Genomic DNA, 18,610 nt, shown 5'->3' with positions numbered 1-18,610 from the left:
GATCCATTCGCAATTCACTAGCAAATTTACATAGGGTGGGGTTTCTTTCTGTCTGGAGGCTTTCTACTCACAGTCATCTGCAATTTTGCAGAGCAGCGTCAAGGTCTTATATAGGCCCTTTGTACATTGAGCTGCGACGGTGGCAATTTTCATGTAAAGTGGAGCAATATGACAAAAAGGCATCTTCGGAAATTAGCAATCTCTGATAATACAAATGTTATTTGTAACCGATGTTTGCTCCCACGGTGAATTTCCACGATTTGAAGAATAAAGTCACATTTGACATGCGACTTCCATGCGAATTAATCCATAGTAAATTGTAGATTCACTAAATTGTGTCATTTTCGCCCAAAAAAATAAACAAAAACATAATACCACCTAAATCAACCTTTAGTAAATTACACCCCTGAGTATAACTTTACAAACAACACTGCAAATTCTGGCACCTGTTTTCTTCACGATATATGGAATAATTAAAGGACATGAATGCAGAAAGAAGAACATGTGAGCTGATCGAAGATGAGAGCAGTGTCAGGGAAATAATATGTTGACTCTATAATGATCCGAGTCAGAAGAGCAATGCAGGGATCATTATTATCACAATGAATAATTCACTACAAAGGACTGGTACTTATTGTGCACAGCTGTATATTATTTCTTGCAGGCTGGTCTTTAATAGTAATCTGCTGCGGTATCACAGTTACATCTTGGCAACTTGCGCACGCTCTTTAGAAATAGTTGGCACGGAAAGCATCTCATTATTACATAAATGTTCTTGTTCGGGTGCTGCGCACCTGCAGAAGTTCAGGACCTTGTCAGTATTTGGAAGCGCTTCCGTGCAGATGCTTTGCACAATGTTTTGCCGTGATAGAAAAAATGACCAAAGTATTTCATTGTGCCAGTATTTGACAAATATCCAACACCTCATAAAGGATTCTCTAAGCTTCAAAAGTGATAAAATGGAGAGTGATAAACAGCAAGCCAATCAGCTCCTACCTGCCATGCCACAGACTGTGTTTGAAAATGTCAGGCAGGAGCTGATTGGCTGGTTGTTTATCACTCTCAAATTTTATCACTTTTGAAGCTTAGAGAATCAGGGCCCCAGGTCTTCATCTTCTTTTCTTGTTTAAGATTACTTGGTATGTTCAGTTCATTTTGGTTATTTTACTAAGAAAGTATAGAAAAAGAAGCTGTTTTGTATAATGACCTTAAAGCTGTGATTTTATGCTCTACTACACTCTAAAATCAGTTTTCTGGGCTTGTAAGCGAACGTAGTTTCTGAATGTGCTTTGATCACAAATAAGTTAGCAAATAGTGGTTTAGGATTTAATAGGATGGTATGAAATTCTATCGGTACAACAGAAACTGTATTAATCTGTTAGGTAACTGGAGCCTTGGAACTGTTTGTAGACTGGAAGATCCCAATGACTTTCGAATACTAAGACGACATAACTGAGCCAAAGATGCCGGACCTAGAAAAACAAACAGCACAAAGTTTACACTTTAAAAGAAAATATTTTAGTGCACACTGTAACTATAAACTGATTGTACACTACTTGCTCTATCATGTTATTGTTACATGACTGGCAATGAGATCAGTGGATGCATTACATAAGAGATTAATTAATTGGCATCACTGAGATACATACAGTACTCAGACTAAAGAACAGAATGAAGATAACAAAGGAGCAGAGCATTGGTGCCAAGGAGGGTGCTATTGAAGAACAACAATGAGAAGGACTCTGCCCTTCGTATGTAAGCTGTTAGGGGTAAAGGAAGACCAGTTGGAAGAGGAACTGGGAAAGATGAAGGAAGTAGGGTCAGAAAATGTACAATTTCAGAGGAAGGCTGCTACGCTTTAATAAAACGGTATATTTTATTGGCCAGTCCGCATGCCTGTTCCCACAAACAATTCAGTAAAAAAATTAAAAAAAAAATCGGATTTGAACTGGACAGCATAACTGTACATAAAAGTGAATAATTTAAATAATTCCATAGAAAACATATGTGGCATAGACCTGTGCATTGTACATAGTTATTGTGGCTGCTGACTACCCATGGTCCTCCTCAATGGAGTGATACAGTTACCAGGGAAACCCATAGGCTACAGACCCTGAGCTGGTCTCCATAGACAGATATTGATTAACACAAAGGTTTATAAGAAACAGGTTGAGCTTAGGATCGGCACATACAGGGAGGGATGCATGACTCATTGCTTTTTAATGCGATGCATTCCGCCAGGTTATCATAATCATAGCAGCATTTATTAATGCCGTATGCTTGAAGAAAATCAAAAGGGCAGCTGTGCTGGCAAGAGCTGCTTTTTGCTATAAAACGACATCAGGTTTAGGACTCGAGAATAGTTCTACTTATGAGTAGAATAATCTCTCTCAGGGGAAACACTAAAAGAGACCCAGAGGCTTCTATAGGGTACAACCATCTGAAGATGGCATTGCCCACCACATCCAAGCCAAATAATCTATTGCATTCTGGAGCTTATTGCATATGAGAAGTTTCCAATCCTCCATAAAATTGCATTTTCATTGGTTTGGCCGCAGTTTTAGATTTGATGCATCCCACCCACAAAGTCATAGTCCGTAGGTCACAAAGGCAAGGGGCAGACAGCTCAAACACAGCCACAGTAAAGGAAATCTAGTTCTGGGTCACAAACAGGCAAATCTAGTTAGAGCAAGCAGTACACAGTACAATGCAGTAAGAATGCACTATATGCAGGACATTGTTCAGCATAGGAAGTAAGGCAAAGTGACATCACAGATATAGTGTTCATTCTAGCACCTGTTATCTTTGAAAACCCATGCAGTTCCTCTTCCCTGCCTGGGGTTTCACTGTCTGCTGTAGTGCTTCTAGCACAGTGTGGTCTGTATATCAGCACTGATATGCAAACCAGACCTGTGCTACAAACACCACAGCAGGCAGGGAAGAGGAACTGCATGGGTTTATAAAGATAGCGGGTGCTAGAATAAACACTAAGAGAGATATATAATATATATATATATATATATATATATATATATATATATATATAGACATTGGAGGGGCTCTGCACACACTAAATTAACTGATAATAAATAGTGGAGATTTGGTTCATGAATTGATCAATGCATTTAAGCCTGCAGCCCCCGTCAAGGGACCCCACTGTTCTGCAGAACAGTGGGGTCCCTTGACGGGGGCTGCAGGCTTAAATGCATTGATCAATTCATGAACCAAATCTCCACTATTTATTATCAGTTAATTTAGTGTGTGCAGAGCCCCTCCAATGTCTGTTTAAACAATGTGGTCACAAGCCATAGGGCACCCCAAAACTAGGAAAGGTGAGTGCCGATGTTAAGTGTATATATTATATATATATATATATATATACATATATATATATATGTATGTATATACAGTGGTGATGCTCCGGCACTCCAACGTCCCCACAGGGATTGTTTTGCTCCGGTGCCTTCCTGAGTGTGCACTCAGCACAGTATAGACAGTAGAACAGACGAGGCGGCACTCGAAGACTTGTGCAAAACAGAAAAGCGTGTATTCAAAGATCTACGTTTCGGGGATAGGTTTCCCCTTCATCAGGATAACAAAACAGTGTACAAACAGTGAAATAAATAGGCTTACCCTCCACGATACTCCCCCAGCTGATTGACGCGGCGGCGTCCCCCGACGCTCTGCCACACTACAACTTCCGGTCTCCAGAGGATGTGACGTCACGGCGCACGGGTTCCGTCGCCGCGGCAACGCTGAAAACAATAACAATGCAAAAATGTAAGAACTGACTGAGCAACATACAATCAGTATAATACCCGTGGGTATGCTAATAAAACTAAAATGTAACGAAATTTCTCAAGTAAACAAACAACTCATCAACTAGCAGCATATAACATTAGTGCAAACAATGTATGAAAATTTTTTGAAAAAGTGCAACCGTGCTATTTGGTCAGCGCCATATATCAATATATATCTGTGCACCTAAAAAAACATGTACATATACAAATCTAAAAAATATATAAATATATATGAAAAAGATTCACCTATATGAAAAAATGAAACACATATAAAATATACAAAATGTAAAAAGAAGAACCAGATCTGTGTCGACTATCTGTCGGCAATGGACAGTGTTGACTGATTTGAACCAGTGTATAGGGGAACATTTGCAAAAAATACTTCTGGTCTAATGTTTGCCCAACCAATGGGCTCAGTATTCTAAATCGGACATGGAGAATACCCAACTGTTTACCAATGCTGATATTGTACCACGTGTGTACCTGGATGAGAAATCCTTTTAGCTACGATGGATAAATGATCACACAAAGTTGATGAGTCCTAAGGACTCGTTAAGTCCCTTAGGGCGTACTGTGTCTAATTTAAAGATCCACCGGGATTCCAGTTGTAAAAGTTTCCTGGGCCGGTTACCCCCTCTGATGGATGGGGGTACGTGGTCAATAATTTTATGCCGCAGAGTAGCCATCCCATGTTTTGCCTCTGCAAAATGTCTGGCTACTGGTTGATCCCCAGTGCCAGACTCTAATGCATTGCGGATAGCCAACCTGTGTTGTGCCATCCTGGTCTTAAAGGCGCATTCGGTTTTCCCGATATAATAAAGGCCACACGGGCACATGATGGCATATACCACGTACTTGGTGCTGCAGGTTAATGGCCACTTGATGGGAAATTTCTTGTCAGAATGTGGGTGTGCAATGGAGTTGCCTGTGGACATGTACCTACACGTGGTACAACCCAGGCATTTAAAACATCCATTGCCCCGAGACAAAAAATGGGTGGCTCCTGCATTAGCTGTGGGTACCTCCGTTTTAACCACCCAGTCCCTAATGTTGCGCCCTCTGGTGTAACTCGGGAGAATGCGGGTTCCATGCAACAATTTCAGGTCAGGGTCACTGGACACAATAGGCCAAAGCTGTTTGGCTTTTCTAGCAACATTGTTACTGTTGGGGTTAAATGCATTAACCCAAGGTACAATTTTAGTTTTTTTGGCTGTGGGAGAAGTGTTTAAAATAATGTCATGACGATTTTTTGACAGAGCTCTTGCTCTAGCTTGTTTGAGCAGCCTGGGGGGGTAGCCCCGTTCAATAAATTTATTGGCCATACTGTCAAGTTGAGAATCTCTGTCTGTTTCCTCACTGGAGGCTCTACATACTCTCAAAAATTGAGAATAAGGGAGGCCGGCCGTCGTAGGTTTAGGATGGAAGCTGTTAAATCTCAACAGGGTGTTCCTATCTGTAGGTTTGGAATACAACCCTGTACTGATCTGATTGTTGACAATTTTGATTTTAAGATCAAGGAAACAAATTTCTTTGTCACTGTGAGTAAGGGTCAGCTTAATGGGGCTGTCCGAGGAATTTTGTGCTTCGACTAGAGATTCTAATTCTTTAACAGGGGCTCCCCACATCAGATACAGATCGTCGATGTAACGATAGTACATAAACACCGACTCAGAGATGGTTGTATCTGTGAAAAAAATGTCACGCTCCACCTGCCACATAAATGCATTAGCGAATTTCTTCTACAGTGGCCCCCCCGACACAGCTGCTACCTGCAAAAAAACTTTGCAAAAAATCTCGGTTCGATCCCATTTCTGTGAACCCCTCAATCAAGACGTTTTCCAGGTTACTTGAGGCATCAGGACAAGAACAGTGCCCCCCCTTCCGCCATAATCTGACACAGGAAGAACAGTTGGCCTTAAAGGCATTGTCACAAAGGACTGACATCATGATCCGTGGGGCAGATAAGGGGGGTGCAATCGTGGTGCAAAGCACCCCAGACTATGTCTCTGAGTGTCATAGGTTGTTAAGTGACACCTGCACATATAAGATGCTTGATAGAGACCCCACCATTGGGTTCCAGAAGAAGCTTAAATCCATGCTCCAGGGGGCTGTAGATAGTGGTGTCATTTCCAAGGATGTTTCCATTAAACTTTTTGCAGAATATCCTACTGTACCTGCTTTTTACACAATACCGAAAATCCACAAGGACACACAGCGGCCCCCTGGGAGACCGATTATTTCGGCCCGGGGGTCTCTGTGTGAACCTATTGCAGCATATCTGGATTTTTTCCTACAACCCTGTATTCAGGGTATTTCTTCATATTTAAAAGATTCCAACTCATTGTTGAAAGTATTTCTGGAGTGCCCAGCAGTCCCATCAGGTGTTACTCTGGCCACATTGGACGTGGCCAGTTTATATACGTGCATTCCCCATATGGCAGGCCTGGAGGCGGTTAAAAGGCTGCTATTGGGCAATGCACTATATACGGGTCCTGACGTTATGTTCTTTTTACAACTGTTAGAATTTACGTTGCAGCACAATTATTTTACGTTTAATGGTACATTTTACATCCAGCTCAATGGCTGTGCCATGGGTTCTCCGGTGGCACCGTCATTCGCTAATGCATTTATGTGGCAGGTGGAGCGTGACATTTTTTTCACAGATACAACCATCTCTGAGTCGGTGTTTATGTACTATCGTTACATCGACGATCTGTATCTGATGTGGGGAGCCCCTGTTAAAGAATTAGAATCTCTAGTCGAAGCACAAAATTCCTCGGACAGCCCCATTAAGCTGACCCTTACTCACAGTGACAAAGAAATTTGTTTCCTTGATCTTAAAATCAAAATTGTCAACAATCAGATCAGTACAGGGTTGTATTCCAAACCTACAGATAGGAACACCCTGTTGAGATTTAACAGCTTCCATCCTAAACCTACGACGGCCGGCCTCCCTTATTCTCAATTTTTGAGAGTATGTAGAGCCTCCAGTGAGGAAACAGACAGAGATTCTCAACTTGACAGTATGGCCAATAAATTTATTGAACGGGGCTACCCCCCCAGGCTGCTCAAACAAGCTAGAGCAAGAGCTCTGTCAAAAAATCGTCATGACATTATTTTAAACACTTCTCCCACAGCCAAAAAAACTAAAATTGTACCTTGGGTTAATGCATTTAACCCCAACAGTAACAATGTTGCTAGAAAAGCCAAACAGCTTTGGCCTATTGTGTCCAGTGACCCTGACCTGAAATTGTTGCATGGAACCCGCATTCTCCCGAGTTACACCAGAGGGCGCAACATTAGGGACTGGGTGGTTAAAACGGAGGTACCCACAGCTAATGCAGGAGCCACCCATTTTTTGTCTCGGGGCAATGGATGTTTTAAATGCCTGGGTTGTACCACGTGTAGGTACATGTCCACAGGCAACTCCATTGCACACCCACATTCTGACAAGAAATTTCCCATCAAGTGGCCATTAACCTGCAGCACCAAGTACGTGGTATATGCCATCATGTGCCCGTGTGGCCTTTATTATATCGGGAAAACCGAATGCGCCTTTAAGACCAGGATGGCACAACACAGGTTGGCTATCCGCAATGCATTAGAGTCTGGCACTGGGGATCAACCAGTAGCCAGACATTTTGCAGAGGCAAAACATGGGATGGCTACTCTGCGGCATAAAATTATTGACCACGTACCCCCATCCATCAGAGGGGGTAACCGGCCCAGGAAACTTTTACAACTGGAATCCCGGTGGATCTTTAAATTAGACACAGTACGCCCTAAGGGACTTAACGAGTCCTTAGGACTCATCAACTTTGTGTGATCATTTATCCATCGTAGCTAAAAGGATTTCTCATCCAGGTACACACGTGGTACAATATCAGCATTGGTAAACAGTTGGGTATTCTCCATGTCCGATTTAGAATACTGAGCCCATTGGTTGGGCAAACATTAGACCAGAAGTATTTTTTGCAAATGTTCCCCTATACACTGGTTCAAATCAGTCAACACTGTCCATTGCCGACAGATAGTCGACACAGATCTGGTTCTTCTTTTTACATTTTGTATATTTTATATGTGTTTCATTTTTTCATATAGGTGAATCTTTTTCATATATATTTATATATTTTTTAGATTTGTATATGTACATGTTTTTTTAGGTGCACAGATATATATTGATATATGGCGCTGACCAAATAGCACGGTTGCACTTTTTCAAAAAATTTTCATACATTGTTTGCACTAATGTTATATGCTGCTAGTTGATGAGTTGTTTGTTTACTTGAGAAATTTCGTTACATTTTAGTTTTATTAGCATACCCACGGGTATTATACTGATTGTATGTTGCTCAGTCAGTTCTTACATTTTTGCATTGTTATTGTTTTCAGCGTTGCCGCGGCGACGGAACCCGTGCGCCGTGACGTCACATCCTCTGGAGACCGGAAGTTGTAGTGTGGCAGAGCGTCGGGGGACGCCGCCGCGTCAATCAGCTGGGGGAGTATCGTGGAGGGTAAGCCTATTTATTTCACTGTTTGTACACTGTTTTGTTATCCTGATGAAGGGGAAACCTATCCCCGAAACGTAGATCTTTGAATACACGCTTTTCTGTTTTGCACAAGTCTTCGAGTGCCGCCTCGTCTGTTCTACTATGTATGTATATATATATAAAAATATATATGTAATAAATAAATAAATAAATAAATAAATGTATGCTCCTGCCAATATAGAAATGTTCAGCAACACTGCTCTTGGAAAAAGTATTAATGGTTTAAATTAATTTCTATCTAATGACATGAAATATTTCCTAATGGATACCTTTTGCACTATTGTTAGGTTACTGCAAACAATTTAACAAAGTTCAACAATAAAAACTGCCTTAAGGCTGGGGCTAAACATAGGGGCCAAGCGGATCCCGCTGAACGGGACCCATTTGGCTGCTATGTGTGGCCCCAGCCTAATAAAAGTACACAGCCACTACTGAGAACTGTGATACATTCTATAAACAAAGGACTCATGCATAATGCCATTGTTTTATTTCAGTCAGTACCTTCTGCAACCAAAAGGGCGCTCTCTACAGGACTCCTGGGTGTTGAAAGGTCAATGGGATATTTGCCATCCAAGTTTTTATACTTGACATTGGCACCATAATCAACTAGCAGCTTGACAATTTCCACACTTGATTTCCTGGCTGCAGCATGGAGAGGGGTATCCCGGTGCTTCCCATGATTTACATTTGCACCTAAAATAGAAAACAATAATATTTATTTAAATATCAGGAAAAAAATAGAGCAAGAAGCGCTGTTTAAATATAGAGGTAATGTATTCAGTCACATTAATCAATATATAAGAATTAGACATAAAATAATTACCTTAAATTACACAAATTAGCAAATTATCATAGTACTTGAATAAACACTAAGGATGACATATACTAAGTCTTGAAAAGTGATAAAATGGAGAGTGATAAAACCACCAGCCAATCAGCTCCTACCTGTCATTTTTCAAACACAGCCTATGACATGCCAGGTTGGAGCTGATTGGCTGATGGTTTAACACTCTGCATTATCACTTTCCAAGCTTAGTACATCTGGCCCTAAAAGCAGACGTGTAGTAGCTCCTTCGGATAGTAGCATTCAGGTGGTAACAGTTAGAGTTCACGCAACTTATCTAACTGAACGAGCTACAATACGTCTGCTTTTAGTGTTTATTCAAGTACTAATTTGTGTATTTTAATATAATTACTTTCTATCTACTACTTATATATTGAATAATGTGACTGAATAAAATAAACCCTATATTTAGCCAGTGCTCCTTTCTCTATTTTTTCTGATACATAAGTTGTGAGGTTCTGCACCTCTTATTGGATATGCTGTCTGAACGTAAGGGAGGCATTATAAAGCAAGTGTGAATATGTTAAACATCTCCGCCAAACGCGTCCTTTTCTTTCCTTGTGCGAATTGACAACTTTATTTAAATACACTGTTCAAAGAGCAGAAATGTGATGCAGTCCATGGTACTATGGTGGCGATCCCCTATTGTTTCCCTAAAATAGTGGTCACTGATATACACATTTATTAGAGATCTCTGGCCAGAGAGCGGTTGGGTCAATAAAATTGAAGGTTTGGAAAAAACGGCAGTACTGGTTCCCAACTGTCAGTCCGACAACAATGGTCTCTTCAGCCAATGCGGCAGATCACTCCTCTGCTTCAGCTCTCAGCCCATTACCAGCAGTTTTATAGAAATAGGATTACTTGAGTTAGCTACATCAGAAAACTTAAGCGTCCCCTGTATGACTGAGCCTCACCAATGTACTTTTGAGGAATAAGGAGACATTAGCCTTTATTCAGATCTGATCTCAGAACAAATTTGTTCTCAAAATGGGCAAAACCATATGCACTGCAGGTGGGGCAGATGTAACATGTGCAGAGAGTTAAATTTGGGTGAGGTGTGTTGAAACTGAAATCTAAATTGCACTGTTAAAATAATGCAGCCAGTATTTACCCTGCACAGAAACAAAATAACTCTCACAAATCTAACTCTCTCTATGCATGTTACATCTGCCCCACCTGCAGCGCACATTTTGCCCCTTTTGAGAAAAAATGTGTACTGCGATGAGATCTGAATAAGGGCCATTCTGTAAAAGCCTCCACTGCCCCTATTCAGCATAGAATGGCCCCTAGTTAGCACATTCGGGGATGCTTAATAATTATTGGCATCTCTTGAAAACATGAGTTTTCAGGGAATATCCCAGTAGATATTGTTTGATAAATGCTTTCAACTACTATTCTTAACCCTTTGAGTGCCAACAATGCTGTGAGCAAACCTCGTAATATACTCTTTTACTATAAATAAATACAAATACAACCAAGTCAATTAAATGAAGTTTAGTTAAATATTGCACCCAAAAAAAAAAGAACAGTTTTAAAGGACATTTTTAGGATCTCTCACAGCAACACTGTCACTCAAAGGTTTAATAAAAAAAAAAAAAAAAAAAAAAAGTTTGCTTGGCAATTTTCACACCTATTTTGACAAATTCCCTTGGCACTCAAAGGGTTAAAAGTAATATGAGGACGGTCCCCACCAGGTTAAAAGTTATTACTGTATGTCAATGTACCTAGTAATACTAAGTATTATTTTAGATGATAGCAAAGTTGCTTTGTGGATAGTCACAACTTTACCTAATTCGAGCAGTCTCTTGACACAATCTGTTCTCTGGTGAGTGCAGGCTAAATAAAGCGGTGTTCCGGCATTCTGCAGCTCTTTATCGATGTCTGCTCCGTATGCTATTAGCATTTCTGCACATTCCCTGTGACCTGACAGACAGAAGACAAGGGGATGGTGAAAAAGTCACATAGCTACACCCCTGACAGTATAGCCGTGTACATACAGGAACCTGGGGCTGTCATGTTGGGCGATGCCGAATTAAATGAAGATGTAGTTATCTTTCATCTTGCCATCCCCGGCCGTGGCCAAATACACTGTCCGGCTGGCTATATACGAATTGTCCTGGCGTGAGTCAGAAAGCGATTACTAAGACCAGGATTCCTCAGTTCTAGCCTATGCTCATCCTTTTTAGTTAAATTCAAAATTTTCATTTCCTTTTATGTTTTATGACCAGGGAATAAGATACTCAGGGGTAGATTTATTAAACTCGGTGAAGTTATAAAGTGTCTGGTTTTTTATCACCGGCCAACCAGCTCCTACCTGTCATTTTTTAAACCAAGCCTGTAAATTCACAGTTAGGAGCTGATTGGCCGGTGATAAAAACCAGACACTTTATCACTTCGCCGAGCTTAATAAATCTACCCCTCAATTTCTATAGGACCTAAAATGAGCTAATCGGGATGTTTGTACTGAAAATTGCCTATTTTTACGGTTAGATCCTAGAGAGAGACTTAATTTGATTACTTAAGTTAAAACTATCTGAATTTACTGTGGAAAAATGTGGAGTATTTTTCATATGTAATTCATACTAGATTGCTGGCTGCTGAGATTTGCGGGTGTGAGCGTACGCACCCAGTGATCCATTCCCTTACATGGGAAAGCTGCAGCTGCAAATGGATTGCAGCCTCATGCGGCATAGCATTCCCACGATGCATGCGCATCACAGGAGCAAACGCTGCAAGGCAATAGGACCACAAGAAGGGTGCAGGGTGTGCAGGCCGCTCTCGGATGTCACTCACCGAGAAGTGACACCAAAGTGCCGGCTCCTGCTCAGTGACAGGAGCTGGGTGCTTCACTGTAACATTAACTGCATCACCCGGCTCCTGTCACAGCGTAGGAGCCAGCACTGCAGACATGGCTCCTGCTCAGTGACAGGAGCAGGGTGCTGAACTGCAACATTAAGTGCATCACCCGGCTCCTGTCACAGTGTAGGAGCTAGCACTGCAGACATGGCTCCTGCTCAGTGACAGGAGCAGGGTGCTGCACTGCAACATTAAATGCATCACCCGGCTCCTGTCACAGTGTAGGAGCTAGCACTGCAGACATGGCTCCTGCTCAGTGACAGGAGCAGGGTGCTGCACTGCAACATTAAGTGCATCACCCGGCTCCTGTCACAGTATATGGCTCCTGTCACAGTATAGGAGCCAGCACTGCAGACATGGCTCCTGCTCAGTGACAGGAACAGGGTGCTGAACTGCAACATTAAGTGCATCACCCGGCTCCTGTCACAGTGTAGGAGCTAGCACTGCAGACATGGCTCCTGCTCAGTGACAGGAGCAGGGTGCTGCACTGCAACATTAAATGCATCACCCGGCTCCTGTCACAGTGTAGGAGCTAGCACTGCAGACATGGCTCCTGCTCAGTGACAGGAGCAGGGTGCTGCACTGCAACATTAAGTGCATCACCCGGCTCCTGTCACAGTATACGGCTCCTGTCACAGTATAGGAGCCAGCACTGCAGACATGGCTCCTGCTCAGTGATAGGAGCAGGGTGCTGCACTGCAACATTAAGTGCACCACCCGGCTCCAGTCACAGTGTAGGAGCCAGCACTGCAGACAAGGCAGTCTCCAGAGCAGCTCACATCTCCCGAATCCCCAGAGTGAAGGCCACCACACTGGTTGTGGTAGGAGTAAGTGATGCCACTACACATCTGTAATAAGGGCACCGTGTTTCAAACACAACGATATGTTGCATGGTTTCATTTTACGCATTGTTTTTCACGCAATGCATAAATTACAAACCTGAAATTTTGAAAACCTATAAAAAAATCTAAAAATCTATACTTCTACTTGCCTTGCCTCGCCTCCTTTTCCAGTTCTCTCCCCAAGGGCGAGATGCACTAAACAACAAATGTGGTAAAACCCCAGTTTTCGGGGCTTTACCGCATTTTCATATGCCGTAAAGCCCCACTGCCTATGGGCTTCCTTTTGTGCCCCCCTGGACCAGTGTTCTCCTACTCCCTGCACCTATTCCAGGTGCAGGGAGGAGGAGGCGGAGCCAGGCAGCCCCTGCAGACGTATGACCAGGGGTCTGCCAGGCACAGGAGGAGCCGTGGAGGCCTGCTCACAACCCTCCCCCCCCCCCACCTGCTGCTCCGCAAACGCCAGCTCTTATCACAAGAGCTGCCCTTTGCGATACTAATCGCATATGTGATTACATTACATACAGTATGCGATTAGTATGATTGTGATATGTGGCGGGATGTACTGCAGCTGCTTGGTTTACACAGGATACAGATGGATGACTCGCAATCAGAATACCACCAGCATTCCAATTTAGGGAATACCAACAAGGGTCAGGTAAGCATAATTAACTTTCCTCTGCTTTCCCCTGGTTTTCAGCAGTCTTTCACCTTTTTTTCTCATATCGATAATTACTGTGAAGCTTAAACAGTAATAATAATAATAATAATCATTTAACAAATGAAACCTACGTTTTTGTTTGTAAGGGACATTACTGTACTGTGCATTTTAATGATACCTACACAGCAAACTAGGTTACCTCTGATAACTGCCTCATGCAGAGGAAAGGCAAGCTGCGTTTCCAGTTCCGGGTTAGCTCCATAATCCAGTAACATGCTAACACAGGCAACACTCCCGCTGCTGCAGGCGTTATACAGAGGGGTGATTCCATCTACTGTCACAGTATTCACCTGCAGAGCAAAATATGCAGTCATGGTTACATGTAAAAGTGGTGGATCTGGTTCTACTGCTGCCTGAGGGTACAAATGATAAGGTGTTCACATGCATAGTGTAAGCGGAATTTTCCCTGTGTTCTCCTGAACTATAAATGTCCTCACTACTTGCAAAATAGCATCAATAAAGAGCAACAGTCAAAAGGTCAACGTTTGGGCCATCATGGATGTTTGGGGCCGATTCAGCCCTGCTCGCTAGGCTGCACATATACGCTGATAAAAAAGAGTGGGTGGGATCTTAACTGCGCAGAATGCTGCCTTTCAAAGGTAGGAGGATAAAGAGAATACACCACTTCTCTATAAATGTACTTGGAAAGAAAAAAAGGGAAACCCTCCACCTAATGAAGGCGCTCTATAATAAAGAAAATGACTCCCCTGATTGGTGCCACGACCCGATTCTTCTTGAGGCGTCTTTTGTTTATTTATGTGAATAAATATAAAACAATAGACCAATGGTCCTCATGTGATATTGTTGCGGTATCTTTGTCAAATCATACATTTTTCAAAATGATGGGTATTATTCCTTGGATATTTTTTCGGGGAAGCCCCCTTAACCAGATACTCACATAAATCCTTTTAGGTCAGGCACATTAAAGTGGTTTCTTGTGGTTACTTCTCCCACTGGTCCCGATAAATCAGATGACAACTGTCCCTCTCCTTCAGGGAGGGGACGTGCCATATTCGGACCTGTGCGAACGTATGTATGTATGAGTATCAGTGGTGTAGCTTGGTTCCACGGTGCCCGGAGCAAGGGCATGTTTTGCGCCCCCCTCTCCTCTGCTAGTAAAACGCACAGATGGGGGTTAAGGATTAGTCCTGCCCGTTGAACCTCTGGGTACCTTTGGAGATAGGGCCACACTGGCCAACTCACGTGCCCTGGGCTGGTGTCTGGGGTGGTCTGAGACCTTCCTATTCAGTGCCACCGGATGCTGGGGGCCATCACTGGTCGCTGCCTGATGTGGGGGGGGTCAGTTGCTGTGGCCAGGTAGGTGCTGGCTCCCTGACGCTCTGGCTGTTGCCCAGGTGACACTGTGTACCGCGGCCAGTTGCTAGGTGCGAGGCCTGGGCTCTCATTCTCTCCTGTGGCCACCAGGACTTGCGAATCAAGGATGACACATTGGCCATGGAGAGGAGAAGTGCCTGGTCCCTGGAGAGGAAGCCCGAGGTTAGGGGTCAGTGCGACGAGGAGGAGGAGAGTGAAGCTGCATGGCGAGGGGCAGGAGGAGGAAAAGCAGCCAGCAGCGTTGCCAGCAATGCCAGCAGCTCGTGGGAGCAGAGCAGAGAGGACTGAGCGGAGATTGACAGCTCCAGTCACCGGCACCCGACAGCAGCGCCCGATACCCGGCAGCGCATGGGAGCAGAGAGAGGACGGAGAGGCCCACATTAGGAGAGGAAGAGATAGCCCAGGGTCGGGGGTCAGCGCAACGAGGAGGAGGAGAAGGAGAGTGAAGCTGCGTGGCGATGGGGCAGGAGGAGGAAGAGCAGCCAGCAGCGTGGCCAGCAGCACGTGGGAGCAGAGCAGAGAGAGGACGGAGCGGAGATTGACAGCTCCAGTCCCCGGCACCCGACAGCAGCGCCCGATACCCGGCAGCCGCATCATCGCACCAGCCCACGGCACCTGGCTGCCGGGTATCGGGCGCTGCTGTCGGGTGCCGGGGACTGGAGCTGTCAATCTTCGCTCTGTCCTCTCTCTGCTCCCACGCGCTGCTGGCTGCTCTTCCTCCTCCTGCCCCATCGCCACGCAGCTTCACTCTCCTTCTCCTCCTCATCACGCTGATCCCAGAGCCAAATTTCCCATTAGGCACGTGAGGCACCGGCCTAGGGGCGGCACATGTTTGGGGGCGGCACTTGGATGCCTGTGATAGTACTGTCAGCCCAAAATGTACCAATAACTGCAAAATATCCACTGTACTGTACTATATTCCATCTTAAATAGAGTGTAAATGGATGAGACATGCAGATACTGCCCCTATAAACTGTCCTACTTAGTAAACATTATTGTTGTGCCTAGGGGCGCCCTCCTCCCTAAATCCGCCCCTGGCTGACCCCTGACCCCGGGCTATCTCTTCCTCTCCTAATGTGGGCTCCTTGTTTCGCCCACCACACAGGCACAACGGGATCTAAGGCACAGAGGGGAGCGGGCGAGCAGGGCGGGGAGCCGGCGGCAGAGCTCCGGCGCCAGGTGACATGTCTGCGCCTGGAGCTGGTGCTCCGCCCTAGCTACGCCTCTGATGAGTATGTATACAGTATGTGCAACTGAGTATGTATACAGTACTGTATGTGTGTGTGGCACCCCAACCTGGGATGCCCCCAGGAGCAGGGACGATGCACGCTGGGTTGCTAGGCAACCGCAGCACTAGTGAAAACCCCGCTTCCAGGACCTAAGGGTTTAATCCTGGAGGCGCCGAGGGGCGCAAAACACCTGTCCTCAGGCTGATTGACAGCCAAGAGGAACAAATCAGGGCAGAGAGGAGGAGGTACCTGAGGTGTGAGGAGTAGCGTGGCCGGCCAAGGAGGAGTCGGAAGGAGCAGGTGCCGGTAGAAGACCGGCAGCGGGAGGAGGAGGAAGACCACACGCCGGGAGCAGGGACGCGGCGCATGAAGCGGGCGACCCCCGCTGACCCCCAGTCACACGCCGGGAGAGACTGCCGCACTCAGCCTGGGAGGGAGCGCGGAGAGGCTCATGACCCCCGCTGACCTCCCTGCCCGTCAGCCGCGCCGGGCACGCACTTAGGGGGCCATAGAGGGAAGAATCCCTCAGCGCCTGAGCACCACTGAAGAACAAGCCGACGTGGAGTACAGCGGGTCAGGAGAGGCTCAGCTGAGTGTGGCAACGCTGCAGCAGCACCGCCCACACTAGCATGCTCTCCTGCAGAAGAGGAGCCCAGCACCAGCTATCCAGACGCCGGGGGGACCCGATCGCGACGGGCAGGAGCCTGCACCCTGTTCCTGACATCAGGTACCCTGTTTGCTGGTACCCCAGGCCAACCCTCAGTACCCACTCCCTATCACCAATGGAGACTTCTATTTATTGGGCAACCTCCCGCTACTGCCCCAGCTAGCCTCAACCCCCTCTACCTGGCCAGGTAATACCCCATGTACACTACCCCGAATACCCCACCAGGAAGCATTATTAGGGGTGTTAGCCCTAAAAGGATTAGAGCCCCTGTAACGCCGGGCACCAAAGGAGCACCCTAAACAGGGTGAGGACCGCCCTACCTATTGTTCATATCGCCAGGGAGCCCCACCAAACTAGGGGAATCAGCCCCTTCAGGAAATCTTATTGGAAGCTGTCAAAAAGGGGGCGCACGGCCATCTTGTGGTGAAAGTTTATATTGCCGGGAGCCAATCCTTTTCCGGATTTAAAGTTACCGTGTCCACCTTGTCAAATTAGGAACACTTCCCTCGGGTGAGTGCCAGGAAGGGTATTCATCCAGCATTGTATCCATTGTGTCGATTCTGACGTTATATGACATGTTACTGTTTGCCTTGGTATGTATGGTATGTTGGGTACCCAGTAGATATATGTATTAGGTGGCTAGGGCCATTCATTGATAATACCATAGCCGGGTGGGAACACTGTTGCCTGTAAGGACCCAGTTGGCGGTTAGCAGGATCAGTTTACCCACTCCCCAGTATACTGGAGATTGTCGTGGGATTTGTTATAGAGTTTATTGACCTTATAGGGGTGCATTAATTATTTGTGTCCTATTTGTACTAAATAAAACATAAGCGGTTGTACCTGCTGAACGCCTTGCTTGAGTTCCTAGGGTGGTGTGTTCTCTGCAGCCGACGCGGTGAAGAATCGGTGTGGAACCAAGAGTATCCAGCTACTCAAGGTATTCATCTACCCCCACTGGCGGCGTATCACATGTGACTGAGTATGTATACAGTATGTGAGACTGAGTATGTATACAGTACTGTATGTGCGACTGAGTATGTATACAGTACTGTATGTGCGACTGAGTATGTATACAGTATGTGCAACTGAGTATGTATACAGTATGTGCGACTGAGTATGTAAACAAGGCATAATGGTACTTTGGTTTGGAAGAAAAGCGATATTGCCGCTGTTTTGTCTTAATGCTATTTTGAAGGTGGTGATAAAATACTATCAATTTTTGAATTCTGCCGAGTTCCCCCTGAATTGGTGCCCTGGCACCTTCCCTGAGGCTCTGCCTTCCAGTTGTTGAATCTGGACTAATATGGAATAAAACCTATATACACTCAAATAGTGAACAAGGACATAAGTAATAAAGAGAAAAATAATAAATATGCTCATATAATAGTGAATATTTTAGTTGCATAACTTTATAGCAGTCAGCAAACATATCATATACCTGTATATTATATTATATATAGCCATCCCAAATATGTACCAACAGGATCAATGGAATATATAGAGTCTATCCCAAGGTTCATTAATGGTCCCTGAATGAATACATCTTTTTGCAATGTGCCTGTTGCTCAATCAGTATATTTGGTTTGGTGTCAGTGAGCTTTTGCCCAGCCCTATAGTAATGACAACCATGGACACTAATTTACACTTATATCCAGCTCGGCACAGCCAGTACCGCCCTCGCTGAACTCAGCTGCTGCTGTAGTAAATGTAGATGCTCTCGAAATCCATTTAAGTAACTACATCTCTTTTTTACAGACAAGGGCTGA

At 44.7% G+C, this 18,610-nt stretch overlaps 1 protein-coding gene across 2 annotated transcripts in view; it reads right to left on the bottom strand.

Annotated features, from left to right (window-relative positions):
* Positions 1 to 1,077: 1,077 nt before the first annotated feature.
* Positions 1,078 to 18,610, bottom strand: part of ASB11 (ankyrin repeat and SOCS box containing 11) — a 38,845-nt gene continuing 21,312 nt past the window's right edge. For both annotated transcript variants that reach the window (XM_083172449.1, XM_083172450.1), the window contains exons 4-7: positions 13,750 to 13,900; positions 10,983 to 11,117; positions 8,852 to 9,043; positions 1,078 to 1,472 (exon numbers count right to left, since the gene is read on the bottom strand). In XM_083172449.1, the coding sequence (XP_083028575.1) occupies positions 1,348 to 1,472; positions 8,852 to 9,043; positions 10,983 to 11,117; positions 13,750 to 13,900 (603 nt within the window). In that variant the 3' untranslated portion in view covers positions 1,078 to 1,347. The remainder of the gene's footprint in view (positions 1,473 to 8,851; positions 9,044 to 10,982; positions 11,118 to 13,749; positions 13,901 to 18,610) is intronic.

This window comes from Crinia signifera, chromosome 2, assembly GCF_055691185.1.
Source record: "Crinia signifera chromosome 2, ASM5569118v1, whole genome shotgun sequence".
In the NCBI taxonomy this organism is placed as follows: Eukaryota; Metazoa; Chordata; class Amphibia; order Anura; family Myobatrachidae; genus Crinia; species Crinia signifera.
The sequence above is the reverse complement of the archived record's forward strand: the minus strand, read 5'-3'. Positions and strand labels throughout refer to the sequence as shown.